We start from the raw sequence: 22,270 nt of genomic DNA, 5'->3' as shown, positions 1-22,270 counted from the left end.
CCAAACAAAGTAGTTTCACTTTCACAACGAAACACACGGCGGGCTAGAGTGAGCGGAGGCGGGCGGGCTTGAGAACGGCGCAGCCGGTGGATTCGACGAAGGAGCGTCCGGCGGGCTTGCGGCAACCACATGTGACGACCCCGGGCTGAACTCCGCTTCGTCCATGGTGAAAGCCGATCCTGCGATCCAAAGCACGAAGTTGATGTATTTCCTCAGCGACCAGCACGGATCAGCTCCAGGCATGACAAAGCGGATATCGTCCTCTTTTGGAAGGCCAAACAAAGTAGTTTCGCTTTCACAACGAAACACACGGCAACAGGAATACTACAGCGAGAATCAAAGTTACGCCTTCTTTCTTTGCGTTTACATTTGGACGGTGTTATGCAAATCTTCCCACATCGTGAGGTAGACATGTGGGGGCGTGTTAGAACAAGCCGTTTTAGGTAGGCATGGCTGACTCTTAACTGTTATAAAGAATATCCCTTTGGATTTGAAACTTTAGTCTTTGCAACTTTACAGATCTTAAGTAACACTCCAAAGAGAAAGAAAAAAATTTAAATCGCATCATATGACCCCTTTAATATTATTTACAATGTGAGACGATATCTCAGATTTGCTAAAACGTAACAATTCCTGCAGCTTTGGAAATACAAATAATTCTGTATACTTAAAATAAACATACAAATGAAGGCATTAAATGCATAGTGGGTCCTTTTGGATAATAGCGTGTGGCAAATGAATAAATTAAATGAAAAGTGGAGAAATACATACAGCAGTGTCAGTTGTTTCAGACTAGCAAGCTCTTTGGGCACGGAGGTAAGGAGATTTCCTTCCAAGTATCTGAAACGGTAAGACAAATCCTGTTAACAGGCAAGTTTACAATCCTCAAACAAGCTATAAAGTAAAACCAGATTCATTTTAAATTTCATTTCATGCTTAAAAATACATTTTACATCGGAAGAAATAGACTTATTACCACAAAGCGGCTCTAGATGTAGAGGAGTTACAGTGAGCTGCCTTGCTGTCTAGTGTAGCTGAAGTGTAGCTGCTGGGATTGCTTATCTACAAAATTTACTCTTGGTATTATATTCAAAACTATGACACAGGAGAAGAGGTCAATCCTGCTGGAGTTTTCCTGTACAACCCAAGAACAATTACTGTCCTTCTGCTGAAAAACCGACAGCGTCAAGGCAGGATATTTCTGTTCACCACACTCGCCATTAAAACCGCTTGTTACATCAGTCTCTCCTTGTCACTTGTTTGCATTTCTTTTCTTCTCTTAGTCACTGTCGTCTTGTTCTATTGCTTCCCTGTCTCTCCATCTATCCCTTTTCTCGAAGTATGAGTATGAGCTGCTCTTATCGAGTTTAAACGACAGTGTCAGCAGTTCTATGAAGGCGCTGTGCTCACTCTTCATCTGATTGGTTCAGTAGATTATGACTGACACCTTAACTGTGCAACAACTCACTACCCCTCATACAATCAGAGTGACCCATCTCAGAATCAATTTCAGAAAAAAGGTCTGAAGCTGTCACTGAACTAAACTGAAAAAGATGAAAACATGACAGGAAGGAGCTGGAAGGAGAAACTCACACTTCAGTTGTATCTTTAGGGATACCCTTAGGCAGCGAACGCAGCCCCCGGTTACTACAGCGCACCACTGTGTCCGAGCATGAGCAAGAATCGGGACAGCGAGGGGCCGACGGCAGACAGACATTCTCTTCCGTACCTTAGAGAGGAAGATATGCATATTTTATGCTCCTTTACATCATGCAAGACAAAAACGTAATATGTGCTGCTAACAGATCTAATATAGAAACTCATCAATTCTTTAAAAGGAAGTAATGGAGGATGGAGAAAAAGAGAGAGAACGGATGAAAGTGCACAGGTGCTGCGTGCACCAAATTGCATTGCACCCTCTCTGAAAATAGCCTTTTCTCAGGAATGTGGGTCTCCAAACATGGGTATCATTATTACAGCGCACGCTTGCTCATAATAAGTGATACAGTGCACAGGAGTTTAAAATCAGCAGCTAAATATTGCTTTTGGCTTCGCTTGCTCCACATTTCCTGCAAGCAATACTTGTAGCCTCCTCCCGAGCTGCTTTCATCCAAGCTCTTTAAGATGCTATCTGTAAAAGGCTGAATTGCCCTATAGATTAAAAAGAAACAGCGAATTAAGCCATTAATGGGAGGTAATGGAGACTGAGATATACTCCAACAATAACACACAGACCGAGTCTGGAAGGAGAACGCTGGATCTGGATGTGCCTGCAAACGTAGAAGAGCCAAAGGGGCTGTGGGCTAGTTTTACAATGACTGGACTCTTTCAAACGACCAAAAATATCTTCCCGTAAATCAATTTAGCTTGACTTTGTTACTCTAACTGTAATTGCAGAGCACTGAAATAGCTGGATGTTGTGGTGGTGAGTTTTTTGGAGCCCCACTCAAGGAGGAAGAAACGAACAGAATAACAACACATGAGCCCTGACAGACAGCTTCTTCTAACTAATGGACCTCGAGCCAGGGCGATTTCTCTCACTTTCAACCTCTTTATTTCAAAGTGCTTCGCCCGTCTACAGCTGAGCAGGCTCTCTTAACACGATATTCCCTGAAGCAGCAAAAGAACTGTTTCTACCATAGCTTTGACAGGGAGGCCTTCTGAAACACAGGACCCCAGCCAGACAGAAGCCAAACCGCAGTTTCTTTTTCTCTGTTAAACTTTATGTCGGTCTCGAGAGGTTCTGTTTTCCCCCTCTTTATGGACACAAGTTCTTCCCTATAAAAACCAGAGTTGGAGAAGATAATGTTTAGGCCTCATGAAAATTTGTCCTCATGCTGCCCTCTCAGTACGGCCTTGTGGGAAGCTGGACGGGTGTGATTTACTCTGACGCTGAGAAGCAGGGAGAGGAGGATGAAGGTGTGGGAAATCCGAGGAGATGGGAGATGGAGAGAGCCTCGGTCTGGAAGTAGCCGATTCAGTGGCCTGATCTAAGCAGCGTGATTTCATGGGAACTGGAGATGGATGTGGTGTGGATGGCACAGGCTACAGAGCAAATACTAGCTGAGGTCTGCAAACCCTTGTTCAGCGTCCTGACAGTGCGACTCTGGTTCATGAGGAACTGCTTAAAAGGCCAGTGTGGACATAAAGGAATAGAAGAGTATGAAAGAGAATCAACATTATATATACATATAATATATACAGTATATAATATATATATATATATATATACAGTGTCCAGAGCATTCAGAACCTCAGGCTGGGCAGAAGGTTCACCTTCCAACAGGACAATGACCCTAAGCACACAGCAAGAGTGGCTTATAGACAACTGTGTGAATGTCCTTGAGTGGCCCAGCCACAGCCTGGGATTGAACCCAATCAAATATTTCTGGAGAAACCTGAAAATGTGCATCTGCCCCCATCCAACCTGACAGAGCTTGAGAGGTGAACAGGTGAGGTGAAGAATGGCAGATAATTGCAAAATGCTGATGAGCAAAGCTTGTCGCATCAAACAAAAAAGACTTGAGGCTATTAAGGTGCTTCAGCTAAATATTTAGTTAAGGGTATGAATACTTATGCAATGTACTTTTTGGTTACTTGAAGGGGTGTGCATAAGACTGACATGACACCTTCATAATCATAACATGACACCTACATAATCATGACATGACACGTCATGAATATGAAGGTTTTTTATGCATGTTTATGATAACTGTCATTAAGTGTCATTCACTCAGTTATGTAATTTTTAATGCAAAGATGACATTGTTTGAGATGTCTTTGTTATGGGCTATGGTTAGGGGTAAGGGTAGGGGTAGGGTTAGGTCAAATAATGTCATATTTGCATTAAAAATGACATAACTGAGCGAATGACACTTAATGACAGTTGTCATAAACATGCATAAAACCTCCTTCATATTCATGACATGTGTCATGTCATGATTATGAAGGTGTCATGTCTGTCTTATGCACACCCCTTCAAGTAAAGTGTTACCTCAGCTTTTTATTTGTAATACATTTACGAAGTTGTGACAATTCTGTCTTTGCTTTGTCAGAATGGATTCATTGTATGGTGTGTAGATTGATGTGGAAAAAAAGTAATTTAAATAAGTTAATCATAAGGCAGCAACATAACAAAATGTAAAAAAAAAAATTAATGTATGAATATTTTTGTAAGGCACTGTATATGTCACATGTATGTTCCTGTTTTCCTTATTTGGTCTTTCCTGTTCCTGTCCTCTTTGTGTGAATGCGTTTCCAGCTGTGTTTAATTAATTAGTTAATTTGCTCCCAGGTGTGTGCCATTGCTGTCTGTGCATTTAAACCCTGTGTTTCCCGACTGCTGCTAAATGTCATTCTTTCTACTTGATGTCTCCAGTGTTCCGAGCGTTACTCTCATTAAACCCTTTTGATTTGTATTATTCCTGGTCTCCTCGCTCCTTCGTTCATTCCTCCCTGAGTGGCCGTGACAGAACAGCAGACCTTGACAGTAAGCATTTTGAAAAGGGTTTTGTTTTTTTCCACGTTCATTTCTCCCCGCCCAAATGGAGGAACGGGCGATGTTCATCGCCGAATGACTTCCCATCGCCCCGTGGAGCTCCCAGACACCACCAATCTCGACTGAAAGGAGGCAGTCATCCAGTGTCTGGAGAGCCTCTGATGCCGATCCGGAACCCCGCCGTTCTTAATGGCCGTTCCCGTGGCAAGACCGCTGGCCAATCCAAAGTCAAGCCCGTCGGTCGTGGCTCACTCCCGGCCCAGGAAGGGCTCCTGATTCCTTGTTTAGCCCAGGGAGGGCTCCTGATTCCTCGTTTAGCACAGGGAGGGCTCCTGATTCCTCGTTTAGCCAAGCTCGCTCCAGTGTCGGCTCCAGCCCCTGAGTTCGCTCCAGTGCCCGCTCCTTGAAAGCACCTTGCTGTGCCTGCTCCTCCAGTGCCAGCACCTCTTAAGTGCTTCCCAGATCCCCAGTTAAGCCCAGGGAGGACTCCAGATCCCCAGTTAAGCCCAGGAAGGGCTCCTGATACCTCGTTTAGCCCAGGAAGGGCTCCTGATTCCTTGTTTAGCCCCAGTTAAGCCCAGGGAGGGCTCCTGATCCCCAGTTAAGCCCAGGGAGGGCTCCTGATTCCTCGTTTAGCCAAGGGAGGGCTCCTGATTCCTCGTTTAGCCCAGGGAGGGCTCCTGATTTCTCGTTTAGCCCAGGGAGGGCTCCTGATCCCTAGTTAAGCCCAGGGAGGGCTTCTGATCCCCAGTTAAGCCCAGGAAGGGCTCCATATCCCCAGTTAAGCCCAGAGAGGGCTCCAGTTACCGAGTATAGCCCACGAAGGGCTCCAGTCCCTGAATCCCCTCCAGAGCACCCTCAAGTGCCCGCTCCTCCAGAGCGCCCCCCAGAATTCCTAATTTCCCCTAAGAAAATGGGGGGGGGGGCATATGCCCGTGGCCGAGCCGGTTAGGGTCACGGAGGATCCGCTGTGGCCTCCTGAGTCCCCTGATCCGCCATGGCTCCTTGAGCTCCCTTCTACGCCATGGCTCCCTGAACTGTCTGCTCCGCCATGGCTCCCTGAGTCCCCTGCTCTGCCATGGCTTCCTGATCTGCCCTGGAGGCTCTTGTCTCCACCCTGTTCAAGTCCTGCACCAGCCTCCCCTCCCCGATGGTACTATTACGGTGCGAGACGTGCCGTCCGGGAGGGGGGCAATCTGTCACGTGTATGTTCCTGTTTTCCTTATTTGGTCTTTCCTGTTCCTGTCCTCGTTGTGTGAATGCGTTTCCAGCTGTGTTTAGTCGTGGGGAAGTCGTGATTTCTCGTTTAGCCCAGGGAGGGCTCCTGATCCCTAGTTAAGCCCAGGGAGGGCTTCTGATCCCCAGTTAAGCCCAGGAAGGGCTCCATATCCCCAGTTAAGCCCAGAGAGGGCTCCAGTTAAACGAGAAGTCGTGGCCTAATGGTTAGAGAGTCGGACTCATAACCCAAAGGTTGTGGGTTCGAGTCTCGTACCGGCAGGGATTGTAGGTGGGGGGAGTGAATGTACAGCGCTCTCTCCCACCATCAATACCACGACTGAGGTGCCCTTGAGCAAGGCACCGAACCCCAACTGCTCCCCGGGCGCCGCAGCATAAATGGCTGCCCACTGCTCCGGGTGTGTTCACGGTTTGTGTGTGTTCACTGCTGTGTGTGTGTTCACTGCTGTGTGTGTGCACTTTGGATGGGTAAATGCAGAGCACTAATTCCGAGTATGGGTCACCATACTTGGCCACATGTCACGCCACTTAATTAGTTCATTTGCTCCCAGGTGTGTCCCATTGGTGTTAAATGTCATTCTTTCTACTTGATGTCTCCAGTGTTCCGAGTGTTACCCTCATTAAACCCTTTTGATTTGTATTATGTCAGGGGCTGGCGTCTGGTGTTCTCCCTCTCACCACCAGAGGTCGCCATCTCCCATCCTCCCGGACTCTTTCTCCGTCACCTTGACACCACACACCTGGGCACCCACTCACACACACACACAGCTGTCGCCCATCCGGGACTCCATCACCTGCACTCCACACACCTGTGCACACACTCACTCTCACACAGCTGTGGCCCGTCACGAGGACTATTTAGGCGCCTTCCCCACGCCACTCGGGGCGGATGATTAATGTTGGTATAATGTTTGGTTGATGCGTGTTACGAGCATTATACTGTTTGTTTGTAGTCACGAGGGGTACGAGTGTTTCTAGTGTCTGTTCCGGGACTGATGCAAGCCAGAGGTGGCCGTTTTGCATCAGTGCCCATTTGCGTGTTTCTAGCGTGTCTCAGAGTCTTAGCTCTGTTTATGTTCTGTTTTTTCCTTTGTTTTCCCTGGCAGTGAATAAAGCCTGCACTTGGACCCAAAACCCTCGTTCACACGGTGTCTTTCCTGACCGCGCCGTGACATATTACTCCTGGTCTCCTTGCTCCTTCGTTCATTCCTCCCTGAGTGGCCGTGACTATATACTGTATATATTAGTTATTTTTGCATGAACCACATTCAGTTGTTGTGAAAGAGGTGATAACCCTGTATACTATAACAGTGACACGGTAATTAACTCAACATAAACATACAGTATTGGTCATCTATAAGTATGACCCTAAATTATATATATTTTTTATTATTAATAGATATAAATCCTTATTTTAAAATATATTAATTAAATATGTTCTTATTTATTTCATTTTATATAATTGATAAAATATTTTATTTATATAATTTAATCTATTTATATTAGTATTTTTATTTTACAGTAATATACAATTGAATGCCCAGTAAGCAATATTTATGATTATATCATAAAACATAAATAATATAATTGTATCATTTCATATCATAAATCATAATATAATTTTATTATATACAATCATATTGTAATAAAAGTATATCTTATAAACTATTAATCACTTACAATTGGCAGTTGTGGTAGAAGTACATTTTGGACCCTGGTTACTGTGATTGCACCAAAGTTAAGGTAGTCAGGCTATGCTTGTTTCTTTACTATGGTAAAATCAATGTGATGCATGACTTTATGCATGATTTATTGCTTAATTTACATTCTTTGATGCAGGAATTTGCAGGAAGTTACTTATCCATCAACAGGGCAAGCAGCACACTGTACAAGAGGACGTGGCCCAAAATAGAGTTATACCGTCGCAGGAGAAATCAGGCATGGCTACATCTTGTATGGGGATCTCCTTCAGGAAGGCAGGTTTCTGGCAGCGTGGGTTGCCACTAACCACCCTGGTCTTCTTAAGCCACAGTCCCAGCCAGGCTAAGTGACAGTCACACACGTAGGGATTAGACAGCAGGTTACTGTACACAAACAGAAAGAAAACACAAACCCCATTACTATATAATTACAACGGAAAGCAATCAGCAGGGTTAAATTACCACATAAAGATTCAACTTCAGCCCATTTAACCCAGCAGGAGAACTGAATTTGCATTTAAATAGCAATGCAATTACATATTATGACTGTGATGTGGCCTGCAATGCTGACAATATTTGATAGCAACTTTTGCTATGTTATTACATTGTTATAAAACTGTTATAACAGCTACTACAAGTAAACTGCTTTTAACACTAATATGAGGGCTCACGAATAAGACACAGACACATTTTCATCAAGATTGGGTACACAATGATCCATCAACCAATGGCTACAGGGACCACTGGACTAGAGGATTCAGAATTAACCTATTGTCCCATTTTTCATGTGTCCTCACTGAGTTCTGAACGTTCAGGTGGTGGCACACAGACCTAAATCATAAAATATTTGCCTTGAGTTGAAAGCGTTACCAGCAATGACTCTAGAAGGTCCACTAGGGAGCCGGCTGACGGCCCACTCAGACGCTCATTTAACTGATGCATTGCTGAAACACATGGCCAGGAGCAGCAGCAGCAGCAGCGCTAGTACAGGCACAGAGGAACTCTTTCATACAGTGGGAACTAGAGTAGCTGAGAGTGACTGCTATACACTACAGCCTGCGGGATAAATTAATCGAGTGTGCTGACCTTCCGCTGCTTTGCCAATAGATGCTTCGCAGCTTAAAGGGATGGGCTCATGTTAACACACCCTATATCAATGTGTCTGCCTTGAATTATTCCTACATCACTTTCTGTGCTCGCTTCAAATGGCAAAGAAACACAAGACAGCTGAGAGAGAACAAGTGAGGCAGACGTTTGCTTTGGGAATGACATCACAAACTAGACATGAGAGAATATTTATGCTGCTAAATTTAACAAATTAAAAATAAGTGACAAAACACATGGTTATTTTTTACTGTGATAATCACAAGTGAGAGCATTCAAAATAACCTCTGTCCTGACTGCTCACTCCAAACTCTCCTACCGGAAACACACTCCCGCTACGCTCTAATTTCAGCAGAGGTGGAGGGATGAATGATGGAGTGAGAGAGAAACAGGAGGGAAGTGTGCCCAACATGCCTGCTGCACTACTGTGGGAAGAGAATAGCTGGGGAGGCCTTGCTCTCTATCTCTCTCTCTCTCTCTCTTTTGCGCTCTGTCTCTCTCTCTTTGGATATTTTTAGCTGCCCTGTGCTGAAATGGACATGGTTGTGTCAGCCACTAGGTAATTAGAGAGCTGGGGCAAAACATAAAAAAATAAATAAATAAAGTGAAAAAGAGAGACTGAAAGAAATAGCATGCACAACAGATCAATTGAAAAAAGTTGGCTTATGGCATAAGGAGGAAGATAGAATTCAACATTCAACAGTTTCCATACATAATATATGGAATACATGTGTATTAATGTTTATTTAGTTGAAAAGAAGTATACGTTACATTCTACATGGAGGTCAAAAAAAAAAAAAGCTTAGTTCAATCCATGACCCAGTAGCAAGTGACTTTATTTATTATACACAAATTATTAAATATAATATACAGAATAAAAATAATAGAATATTTAAAAAATAATTACATTTTTATTAATTAAAATAAAATTGATAATTTTTATTAATTTAATAATAGAAAATAAAAGATAGAAGATAATATTTAAGAATATTATATTCAATTTTAGAATACAATATTTAAAAATAAAAAATAAAATTAATAAAATTGAAATATGTATGTTTTTATCAAGTATGGAAGAACAAAACAAAACATGTCAACATAAAAAAAAAGCAAAGCAAAACAAAACAGAACAAAAAACAAAGTAAAAAACATAAACTATGCTATAGTGCTAAGCTAGAAAAAAGTTTACGCCTTGTTTATGCCTTGATAAAAAAGGAAAATATATGTTACTGTTTAGATGACTTCATTGTGTAAATTCTTGTTTATGCATGCTAAACTTGATTAAATGGTCAGAAAGGAATGAATGACACCCTATGCAAATCAGAACAATCTGAGAGTCTCTCTGCTCAGAATCTGCTCACACATTTCGGTTAGTAGAGAGGGTTCACTGAATGAAAAAGAGAACCATGTGTATTGCTGCACATTGAGATGTGTGCCAGGAATACAGCCTGATATGATAATTCAAATGGTTACAGATGCTCGCTGTGTTGGCAGTCATCACTTCCATTTTTTTTCTAAATTATGATTCCACCAGAAGTTATTTTGAATGCTTAACAGCATCTGTTTATCTATGAACATCTGTGAGATCTCTTTCAGCTTTCTCTGTTGATCTTTCTCTTTCTTGTCATTCCCTCAGGGCTGTGACACACTAGAGTTCATTTTTTTGTTGATCAGTTCTTTGTTTACCTCCCCCACAAAAAGCTATGCAGATATTAATCTGTATTCAAAAATGCACCACTCTCCATTTTCTCCAGCTGTTTCCAGTTTCTTTACAGCATACAATCAAAAACAAAAATGAAATGGCAGAAGAATGAATTCAGTCCATTTGCCTTTGTATGGACATCATCATCGCACACGATCTTTAGTCCATTTTTAGACAGCAGAGCAATTTTCCTTTTTAGCCATTTTTGAATAATTTACCCTGCCCCATAGGGCAAGCCAAAATTTTCTCATCTGAGGTTCAAGAACAACCGAGACAAGAAAACATAACCTCATAATTTTGAAAAACATCTGCAAACAATAAGAATTCTTTGCTCGAACCACATCCTCATGTGCTTTGCATATGAAGATATAATAGGCGCTTGATTGGTGGTGGTGCGTGACCCGATAGACTGTGTTTGACTTCCTGCATCTTTGTGAATTTTTCAACTAACTCATTTGTGGGTTTGGTACGGATACAGCAACTTCAGTGAATAGTTTTATTAGGCAGCAGAGATAGTTGCGATTTTAAAATGCCTAATTCTTATTATTTCAATTTTTTTAGCACTAAAGAATTTCAGTCGATTGTGGATGCATAACTGATCAAGTGAACCCATGGCACAGAGGGGAATGTGTGTGTGTGTATGTGTGTGAGAGAGGGTGGAGGACTCACATGGTGGAGAGGGAATGCAGGGTGTTGAAAGCTCCCGGGGCGATAGTGGAGATCCGGTTATCGTAGAGGGAAAGCAGGCGAACGGAGCTCAGGCCGGTGAAGGTGGCGTTATCCACACAGCTGATCTGATTACTCCTCAGCATCCTGATGGGAACACAGAGGCAGGTTGGCTCACATTGAGTCTGACAGACAGAAGCACGCAGCTCACGGGGAGGGAGGAACGGAGAGTTTATGAGACTCTACAGCTGCTGTAATGCATTCAGTCAATCACGGTTTTATGGTATGACTGCTAACACGTCACTTCAGAAACATTAATTTGTGAAAATGTGGCATGCACGCAGTGAGTGGGTAAACACACACGCAGGTATAAGGGAGGAAAGTCTCTGTTTCAGTCTCTGGCTTGCTGGCCTTTGAGATTGTCAGGTAAAAGATGATCTTGGATCGCGGCCTGTTCTGTAACCATGTGTGTATGCTCTCGGAGATCCTGTCTGTGCAGCAGACGCAGACCGCTGAGGCAGCTCTCCGCTTGACACGGGACAAGATGAGTTTGTGTGTGTGGTTGGGGAGGGCTGAGCTGCCCAAATCAATCAGGTTCTCCTAAAGGCCCTCAGCAGCACAAACGGGCTAAATGCAAACCAGAGTCTGCCGTGATGAAAACCTGAAAGCAGCAAATTCGGCATTAAACTCTGACAAACAGGGATCTGAGACGAGCAAACTCAATTTGGACACATACTCCTGGGATTTGAAAGCCACTAAATCTAATATTGCAGGACCATGATTCCATTCATTTGCTCTTATGCACTCCTCTCTCTCCAATTAAGCTAATTAGAGCCACAGCAGACCTTAGGAAGGCTTTTTCTAACCACCAGGCTTCATATGCATTGTATTAGCATCTTTGTTTCCGATAGCGCTCCGGCATAGAGGACATCTATGCCCGTAAGTCTTGATTAGACCTGACGATCACAGTCTGGTTTCTGCTGAGAACGGGCAATTTTTCTTGAAAATTTGTTTCTAAAATAGCCTATATGAGCAATTCCTGAAGCACATTTCCAGTGTCGTAACTCTAGCGTTTGTGCATTTATATTCAGAACCGTGTGAATATATGAATGTAAATGTGGCTCAGAGGCATGTCTTCATTTTAATGATCAGGATAACAGTAGAAAAATGAGCTTAAACGTGAAACAGTGGCAATACTTACAGCGTTTTGAGGCCGCTCAAACCCTTGAACATCCGTCCGCTGACTGACTGCAACTTGTTTCCGGTCAACAGCAGCTCCAAAACACCTCCGGCCCCATCAAACGCCCCCTCACGGATGTCCCGGAGTTTATTATTACTTAAGTTTCTGCAAACACAGAATTGAGGAAAACATTAACTCCCCTTGCGCTCTGACGCAAGCTTTTCTTTTAATGTGTCTCAAATGTGCTATTTATTACTCTGACAAATGGCAGAAAGCACAGGTTGCAATGGTACACAGCAAATGTCTTTGTTTCATCACATGAATAGGTTGTGGTTGTATCCTAAACACACGTTTATGAAGATTCACAGCTTAATTTTAAACCGTGCTTCAGTAAAATCTAAGGTCGGGCTTTTAGATCTGCCCAATTTATAACTGTGCTAGATAGTAAGCAATTTCATGCATGATAAATCACCGGTCCTCTTCCTGAGCGGACACCGCTCTTTCCAATTTTGGAGTGGCCTGCAAATATTGCCTAACAGTAAATCACTGCATGCGTTTTCCTATTAGGTTAGAGTATTCCAGAAGCTTTTCTTGTCCTGTTGTCCATAGCATTGACTGCATACAAAGCTGCATTTTTCAGATATGCCTATGTCAATCAGCAGTCAAACCCTTCAAACGCAAATGAGAAGTAAACCAGTTCGTACATCTTGCGCAGGTTTGGCAGCTTCTTGAAGGCCCCTGTAGCCTCTAGGACGGAGATTTCATTGTCGTTCAGCCGTCTGGTGGAGAGAGACAGAGGTTAATAGTTCAACAGTAAGTATAGTACTCACAAGCTATAATAATAAGATAAAGTCTTACAGCAAAAAGTACTAGGAAACCTCACTGGAGCATGTAGGTGTGAGATGGAGACAAGAGAGCTAAGGGTGATGGGAAGTGATTATCATTCAGGCGCTGTCTCTGTTTCAGTCTCTTATGTGGGAGGACTGTGATGTCATCATAATAAAAAATCAGTATCGCTCTCTCTGGTATGAGCGCTCGATATGTGACTCTCATACACATGATGACAACATGAAGGACATATTCTTTTTCAAATAATAACAGTGGATATGGAAGGCGGGCTAATGGGCAATGCAGATAAATGGAGACATCTGGAAACAGATGATGTAGTTTGGAATGGCATACTACTTTATGCCAGGGGTTTCAAACTGGGGTTGCAAGGAGGTTGCAAAAGCAGGAGGAAACGTAAAAATAAAAAAATAAAATAAAATGAATGAATTCAATTAAAATTTAAAATAAATAAATAAATAACACTATGTACAATTTTATTATGTAAAACAATAAAAAAATTAAATCAAATAAAATATGTTCTCAATTGACATTATGACTATTTCATTCTGCTTTAAACACTGGTTGAAAATCCTGAGATTAATCACAATTAGAAAAATTCTAAAAGTATAGTCACATTTACCAGTGCTCTGCAAATATTCCTGGGCAAAATCCAGTAATTTCAATAAAAATGTATGCAATCAGGAATTTTGCATGAGGGTGAAAGTGCTTCATATTTTGCTACACTACTGAAAATAGACTACGAATATGAAGAGACAATGAATTTACGGATATGGCCGCACAAAATTTTATTGTAAATATTTTCATATAATATTTTGCACACATTTAAAATATGTGGTAGTCCGTTATCAAATTTGGACTTTTTTCTATTTTCACACACATTTAAAATACTAATTTTTCACAGTATAATCAGGCCATTAAAAAAAAAAAAGTTTGAAAACCCCTGTGCATGTATTACACAATATATCATGTCTTCCAAAACTGGTGCATTCAAGTCATGTCGGAAAAATCGCATCTACAAGTTAAAGGCACATGAACAGCACCAGCCTTTTTTAATAGTAAATTTGTTAATATTAATGGAACGATTATTACAATAAAGCTAATCTAAGTTGCATTTAAAAATACCATAGTATTGTACAATTATAGAACACATAATTTGATTTACAGCACCTTCATAAATTGAATAAAAAAGCAAAACACACATAATGTGAATTCTTTATTCATCATTTAGTAGATGAATAAAAATCTTGTTGAATTTTATGCAGAAAATATTTACTTTAAACTGCTAGTAAATTTGACAAATATTTACAAAGAAACAGCAAGTATAACATTGAATTAAATGTTACATTTTGAAGTGAAAATAGTATAATAGTAAGACTGAAATAGTATATATTTTTTAATCTTTGTAATCTCTGTAATCTTTGTTTTATTTACTTTGAAAATAATTTTTTCACTTTGCATCTTGCTCCAATCAAATTGATTTGAATGCACCTGACGGCATAATTACGACTTCCCAATTTGCAAATACAAAATTCCCAGGAGGACTTGAATGCACCAAATGTGTAGATTAAAACCAGGAAATAACAAGAAACTATAACCAGGAAATGATAGCATACAGTACATACTGCACAGCAGTTAGCAGTACGCTAGTATTCCATTGAAAACACAGAGTGAGACAGGCTGATGCAGAGAAGGTCTAGACAAGGTTGAGAGAGACTTTTCAAACATTAGTAAAAGTAGAGTCTAGTAAATGCACCACGGCTGCCTTCCCCAGCGGGGCCTGCCACGGGAAAGCAAATCAGACATAAAGTGCTGGTTCCTGGTTGCTAGCATTCCCGCAAGAGCTCTATAAATAAGCAGCTGCGCTAGCGGGTGCAGGCTGTAGTCACTGAGCTGCAGAAAGACAGAGAGAGAGAGAAAGAGAGAGAGTGACAGATGACTCGAGTTGATGGGACTGCAGAGGGAAAACCCTGATGTGTCCTCTACTCACGAACACAAGGGCAAATGCATTGTCACCCTGACTAGCGCAGCCTAGGGAAAACACGGCTGAGTGGCTAATGACCTGAGAGAGGCCCTGGACATTCATTCACCACAACTCAGCTGGGGACGAGACCCGGTAATCAGAGGACAGGAGAGAGGAATGAGGCCTCAGAGACAGAGGGACACCGAAAGAAATAGCGAGGTGAGATTGTAAATGGCCAATGATCTTGAGAACGACTTATGGGGTCGCTAGGTGTGTTTGTAAGCTCAAATGTGTGACTCTTACAGGTCGGTGGTGTGCTCCGGCAGGTGAGGGGGTGTTTTGGTGAGTTTGAGGTTGGAGCAGTCCACCACTGTTCCCTCACACCGACAGCGCTCGGGACAAACCAGGTCCTGGAAACACTCGCCGCTGAGATGACTGCGGTACTCCTCCGCACCTAACAAACACAACAGACACAAACAGAGAGAGACAGACATTCAACCAGCTTATTCAACTCATCACACGCACGGTACATCTCACAAAATCTGTCAAGCACATGTCCAGGTCACCTAAAAATCTAAAGAAATAAGAAATATATTTAATATATTAAAATATAATCTATTATTATATCATAAGAAATATATTGGCATAAAAATTAAGCCTTTTTGCACTGTGACATTATTTCAGGACAATTAAGCACTATAAATAAAATATTAAATAAATAGTAGTATTTATACATTAAGATATTTGTTGTACCGACTATATACAATAATAAAAAAAAATGTAATACAGTTAAAATAATAGGAATTAGGAAATAAAACCTTAAAGTAAAAAGTCTGAAATTCATTCCAGTTAAGAATTTGGGGGAAATGTGCTAAATTGTCTTAATGGCTTTGCAACATGTAACATGTAAAATAATAATAATAATAAATAAAAATTGTGAAATATATGAACACAACTTCTATATTTCTATATAAAATGTACATTTATATTTTCATGTAAATATTCATATAAAACTGGCTGTAATGCAGTTTAAATGTTAAATAATGAGAAGTACGAAAATAATCTCAAAGTAATTTCAGAAATGCATTCAAATAATCAGAAATTTTGGGGAAATGTGCAAAACTGTCTTAATGGCTTAAAGTGCCACTATTATGCCATTTCCAACATTGCCTTTCATGCAGTGTGTAATGTAGCTGTATGTGAAAGTACATGACCTGCAAAGTTATTGTCTCCCAAAATAAAGAATCGACTCTGTACAGCCTAAACGAGCCGGCCACGAACAACTTGACCCCGGCCCCAAACATGTCATTTTATTGACGACTGCTTCTATAATTATGGGGAGTTCAACGCAGGATTCACAAAACGCTTGCTGTTGAAAGATGGCTCAGTACCCTGTTTATTTGGACCAGCTGAATCACAACCTGTAAGTTTGATAAATAATAGATGTTTATATTTTCTATCGAGCATTCAAAATACGGAACTATTGAAATAGGCGTAGCGTTTCTGACACGCGCTAAATGCGCTGTACCAATCACAACAGACTGGAGCATCTGACCAATCAGAGCAGAGCAGGCTCACTGAAGGGATGGGTTTAGAGAGACTGAATCTTTGAACCGCTTCGAACGAATCGTTTGAGAATCGTTGGAAAATGAGGTGATATTAAATGCATATTTAGAGAAAACAAAAGCGTTTTTTGACCTTTCATGCATGTAATCCTATTGTAGGAGACTCCCAAAACAATATTAGGAACCTTAAAAATGGCACAATAGGGCCACTTTAATGACTTTGTAATCGTTATTTGTAATCGTTAAGGCTGAATCTTTTAGTGTCTTCAAATCTGCTCTTAAAACCCATTTTTTTCAGAATAGCTTTTAAGTGATTTCTCTGTGTTATATGTATGGTGTTTATTTTACTTTTATTTTATTTATTGTTATTATCATCTCTATTACTATTATTATTATTTTATCCTTTTTATCTGTGTAAAGCGCTTTGAGATGTACCTTTTAAAGGCCCTATAGGAAATAAAGTTTATTATTATTATTATTGTTATAAAAGTATGTAAAATATATGAACACGACTTTACATATTTGTCTATATAAAATGTACATTTGTACTTGTCATGCAAATGTTGTAATATTAATATAAAAAAGAGCTGTAATACAGTTCAAATTTCAAATAATGGGAATTAGGAAAAACATCTCAAAGTAAAATTTCTAAAATGTATCACAGTAATGAGAAATTGGCTTAATGGCTTTGTAATCTTTATAAAAAATACTGTATGTAAAATATACTAACACAACTTTACTTATTTTTATATATAAGATCTGTAAATTTGTATATATCATGCAAATTTTGAAATAAAAAGTCATTCATATATTTTCTTTTGATTTTAGGGGAAAATTTGACCTGGACATATTTTTCAGATTCACCCACATAACAATTTTTTTTTAAATAGTTAATTTTACATCTTTGTTCTTTACACCTATACACACATCCACAAACAGACACAGGCACATGTTTTGCGAACACAGCCTCATCGTCTGCATTCTTTTTTCAAGATAGGTCAGGTATTGGAAGTTTGGAACTACGAAGTGTTTTGACTGAAAAATACAGGCAGTTTCTGTGTAGCGCGAGGCTCTGGCCGCCTGCGTTAAGTCTGCTTCCCATCAGCCATCACTCGCCTGCCACTGTTTATCTTATTCCCACCATCTCCGTTCGGCTGCCCTGATGCTTCCAGCCAAACGGCCCGATGTCTACGAGAGCGACCTTAAAAAAACGCCCTTTGAAACGCAGACGGAGAACAGCTAGAGTTCTTCACAAGCGATCCGTTGTTCCCGGGTTAAAGAACGGCACCTTCACTCCTCATGGTGGCAAAGACAGCTGCCACCGTGCATATCCCAGAATGCCATGCTGTGTGCGAGTGTGTCCAGCGGTCCCTGGTGCTTGACGGAACCATGTGAGGCTTGTGTAGGCGGCGGCACATGGTTAGATCAAGCACAAGAGACAGCTGCACCAGAGGCCAGAGTGGAGGAGCGGAGCGGGACGGAGAGGCGGGGAGGAGGAGGAGGAGGAGGGAGCAGCCAGGACACAGCAGCCAGGAAGCCACCCAGAACTCTGGGCCACCATGCACACAGGTGGGCCGGCCCCTTTCCCTCGTCCCAGCATGGACATTACCCCGCTGGGAATACAAGGCCCGAAAAGACAGACAGACAGAGAGACAGACAGACAGGGACTAGAAAGACACACACAAAAAGACATCACAGAGGAGAAAGGAGTGGAGCAAAGTCCTCTGCCACACACACACACACACACACACACAAAACACAGATTTTCATGTGCAAACATGGTGGAAACACACGCTAGGGACCAGTAGTGGGTTTGTGTGCACTTGTTATTGTGCTGATATACTGACAGAAGTTTAATGAGAAAAACCTGTAGCTTAATATCAACGCAAACAGTGGCTGCACTTCTCCTACCAAATCAGTTCCCTCAGGGGCCCGTGCTTTTGGCTGCGTGTGGGGGCCCAGTTCCAACTCGTAAAAACATCCTCTAAAAAGGCATCTTCATTCTGCTTCAGAACAGCCAGCATTGTCCTATTAGCACTCTGAAACCTGGCAGTGTGTGAGAAGAACTGCTCCAGGCCAGAGTATGCCACACACACTCATATAGGAAAGGGACGTCACTGAATGTGAGGAGCCTCAGTGTGAAGAAGCATGTAAGCAGCAATTGGAGGGCCAGAACTCCAAGTGCAAGTCACTGTGCACAGCCTAGTGGACTCACTGTGGGTGGGACAGGTGGGCGGTAGTAGCCTGAGTAGATTCACTCACTTGACTGACTGTCTTTCATAAGGTGTACAATCCCTTTGTTAACTTGGACCAAAAACAACCATAATTTAGCTGTACACTACCATTTTCCACCTACTAATTGAATTTAAACAGGGTTTTTTTTGGCTACTGGTTTGTACGTATTATACTATTTTTATTCAGCAAGGATTGCATTAAATTAAATTGCATGCATTAAATTGATCAAAAGTGACAGTAAAGGCTTTTACATTGTTACAAAACAGTAGCCTGAGTAGATTCACTCACTTGACTGACTGTCTTTCATAAGGTGTACAATCCCTTTGTTAACTTGGACCAAAAACAACCATAATTTAGTTGTACACTACCATTTTCCACCTACTAATTGAATTTAAACAGGGCTTTTTTTGGCTACTGGTTTGTACGTATTATACTATTTTTATTCAGCAAGGATTGCATTAAATTAAATTGCATGCATTAAATTGATCAAAAGTGACAGTAAAGGCTTTTACATTGTTACAAAACATTATATTTCAAATAAATGCTGTTCTGTTGAGTACCATGGTTTTCACAAAGATATTAAGCAGCACAACTGTTTTCAAAATGGATAATATAAGAAATGTTTCTTGAGCAGCAAATCAGCATATTGGAATGATTTCTGAAGATCATGTGACACTGATGACTGGAGTAATGATGCTGAAAATACAGCTTAAATTTGAAACTATATTAAAATAGAAAACTATTTATTTTAAATTATAATAATATTTAACAATATTACTGTTTTAATGTATTTTGATCAAATAAATGCAGCCTTGGAGATCACGAGACTTTTTTCAATGCTAACGCTTTGACACATTTTGAGAGTCCACTTCAGACGTTCTAATAACTGTAAGTAACTTTGTAACTACATGTCAACTAGCAGTCATTAGAGTATTAGTAGACTGTCTGCTTAATATCTAATAACACTTTATTTTGATGGTCCATCAACAGATATTCTACTGACTATAAGTAACTTTGCAAGTGCATGTCAACATACGCTACTGACCCTAACTTAACAGTTTACTAATACTTTAATGAGAATTGTTTGACACGTAGTTGCAAATTAATGAGAGTTAGCTGACATGTACGTATTTGCTTATAGTTAAATAAAATAAAATGCAACCCTTTTAAAAACACACACACACACAAAAATCTTAACAACCCCAAACTTTTGAATAGCAATGTATTTTTACGTTTTCGCATTTGAAATAAGCAGCCAGCTACCAAGCTACTGAATACTGAACATGAAGTGAGCGATCATGTTACAATGTCATAACATTTTGATTTCTAAATGACCCATTTTATATCTTAGTGTGAATACATATTCTGAGTGGACCGCCTTGTGAATGTTAAAGTATGTCTACACACTGTAGTATTGTTTCATTTCACTCAAAGTACCAAGTAAAACACAGTGTGCAGGTGTGTAGCTATACCTGTGCAGCGGAACTTCTTGCCCTTGACCTGACTGATGCGTTTGTTGGCAAGGCGCCGCGGATGGCTGCATCGAGCTCCGCTGGTCTCAATTGGATTGTCGAACAGGTAGTCTGCCAGCCACTTCAGATGACAGTCACACATGAAGGGATTCTGAGCGAGGTGTCTACAGAGGGCGGACATAATGATAAATCAAAACGCTTAATTAGAGTCAAGGGAGTATGTATAGTCAAACAGTAATATCCTGTGATAACAATATGATTCATAAACATGAACTGTTTTTTTTCAGTGTTAAGGTTTTCATTTGTTTAGTTCACATTTATCTCACTGCTGTTAATGTTGTTTTGCTATCTACTTGCAGCTAATTAATTGCGAGGTGAAGGCAGTCCCGCTCAACAGTTGCTTAGAGACTGGAGTCTCTTGGACTGAGTGTGGGTGTGAAAAGTGGAGTGTTTATGTGTGTGTGTGTAACTCACAGTGTTTTGATGGTGCGCAGAGGAGTGAAAAGGCCTTTGCTGATGGTCTGAAGCTTGTTGTCGTAGAGGGACAGCAGGTTGAGGTTCTGGAGGTCTTTGAAAGTGTTCACTCGGAGACAGTTGATCTTGTTGGCATTCAACAGTCTGAAAGAGTAAACAAGTTTCATTTGACGCTTTTTTTATTATCAGTATAAACACACAATAAAAAAAACAAAAACAAACTAAACCCTAAAAACTGCTTTAAGCTCAGCTATAATATTTATGTTTAATTTAAACTTATAATAAGCACTTTCTTACCAATTGAGCTATGGTAGAGAGCACATAGCGTCTAAGTGGCAACCCTCCAAACCAAAACAAAACTAAACAAGCGAAGTAAAGCAAAACAAAACAAGCAAAGGAAAGCAAAGCAAAGCAAACCAAAACAAAACAAGTGAAGTAAAGCAAAACAAAACAAGCAAAGGAAAGCAAAGCAAAGCAAACCAAAACAAAACTAAACAAGCAAAGTAAAAAAAAGCGAAACAAAACAAGCAAAGTAAAGCAAACCAAAACAAAACAAAACTAAACAAGTGAAGTAAATCAAAGCAAAGCAAAACAAAACAAGCAAAGGAAAGCAAATCAAAGCAAAACAAAACTAAACTAAACAAGCGAAGTAAAGCAAAACAAAACAAGCAAAGGAAAGCAAAGCAAAGCAAAGCAAACCAAAACAAGCGAAGTAAATCAAAGCAAAGCAAAACAAAACAAGCAAATTAAACCAAAGCGAAACGAAACAAAAAAAAAAGTAAAGAAAAGTGAACTGAACCAAACAAACCAAAAAGCAAAACCAAACAAAACAATGTAAATAGTTTAATTGCAATAAATTTGCCATTGTGTCATGTATGCTGCTCTTGATGACTGATGATTATTTATTGTATTACAGAACGCTGAACTGTATAATCAGTCACCCTGTCAAAGCCCCTTTCAGTGCAGTTCCTGAGTAGGTGCAATGGGTCCAAGTACATGTTTCTTAAGGGTATTTTGTGAAAGACTTAAGAGACAATAAGGACTTTTTATTTTCAATTTGCCTGACTGAGCGGAAAGTGCTGCTCTCGCTGAATGATTTTATGTTTTGCTTTAAAACCTCTAGTGCAGAGCATGATGGTTGCAGTAAATTCAGTAATCTGCGCTGTATCAGTAAAGATGAGCAGTGTGCAGACTTCAATGGGGATGAAACTCACAGTGTGGGATCCACAAAGTGTCCAAAGCTGTGCAACTTGATGTAAGCATCAGAAACATATTCAGATCTATAGATGTAATTTACTTGGTTCACAGATCATTAATTTGAACAAAACCGGAATGAATGTGTTGTCGATGAACTGCTGGAGTATTCAGCTGCTGAGTTGCACCCATCACTCCTGTCATGTCACGCACTCCTCACTGACTTCCAGCCGCCTTCGCGTCTCTCCCATTCAGGCCGCCTGACAATTGACTAACGCAGTCATGTGCTTAATTACTGAAAGCCATTGTAATGAGGTTTTGTCTTGCAGCAAACGCATGCATCGTTAGTCTACTCACAGGGTGAACTAATTAGGTTTGAGTATCTCAAAAAAAAACAAAAAAAACAAAAGACAAACAGAGCGAATAAAACCATAC

The 22,270-nt window shown here is 40.6% G+C and overlaps 1 protein-coding gene across 1 annotated transcript in view; it reads right to left on the bottom strand.

Moving 5' to 3' along the window:
* LOC107567472 (slit homolog 3 protein-like) overlaps positions 1–22,270 on the bottom strand; it is a 90,991-nt gene that overhangs the window by 36,285 nt on the left and 32,436 nt on the right. Inside the window, exons 10-18 of the mRNA XM_016253164.1 lie at positions 20,642–20,785; positions 20,168–20,331; positions 15,199–15,349; positions 12,791–12,865; positions 12,108–12,251; positions 10,910–11,053; positions 7,655–7,818; positions 1,594–1,729; positions 772–840 (exon numbers count right to left, since the gene is read on the bottom strand). Coding sequence (XP_016108650.1) covers positions 772–840; positions 1,594–1,729; positions 7,655–7,818; positions 10,910–11,053; positions 12,108–12,251; positions 12,791–12,865; positions 15,199–15,349; positions 20,168–20,331; positions 20,642–20,785 — 1,191 coding nt within the window. The remainder of the gene's footprint in view (positions 1–771; positions 841–1,593; positions 1,730–7,654; positions 7,819–10,909; positions 11,054–12,107; positions 12,252–12,790; positions 12,866–15,198; positions 15,350–20,167; positions 20,332–20,641; positions 20,786–22,270) is intronic.

Source organism: Sinocyclocheilus grahami, unplaced genomic scaffold (assembly GCF_001515645.1).
Source record: "Sinocyclocheilus grahami isolate Dianchi unplaced genomic scaffold, SAMN03320097.WGS_v1.1 scaffold1162.1, whole genome shotgun sequence".
Classification (NCBI taxonomy): Eukaryota; Metazoa; Chordata; class Actinopteri; order Cypriniformes; family Cyprinidae; genus Sinocyclocheilus; species Sinocyclocheilus grahami.
The sequence above is the reverse complement of the archived record's forward strand: the minus strand, read 5'-3'. Positions and strand labels throughout refer to the sequence as shown.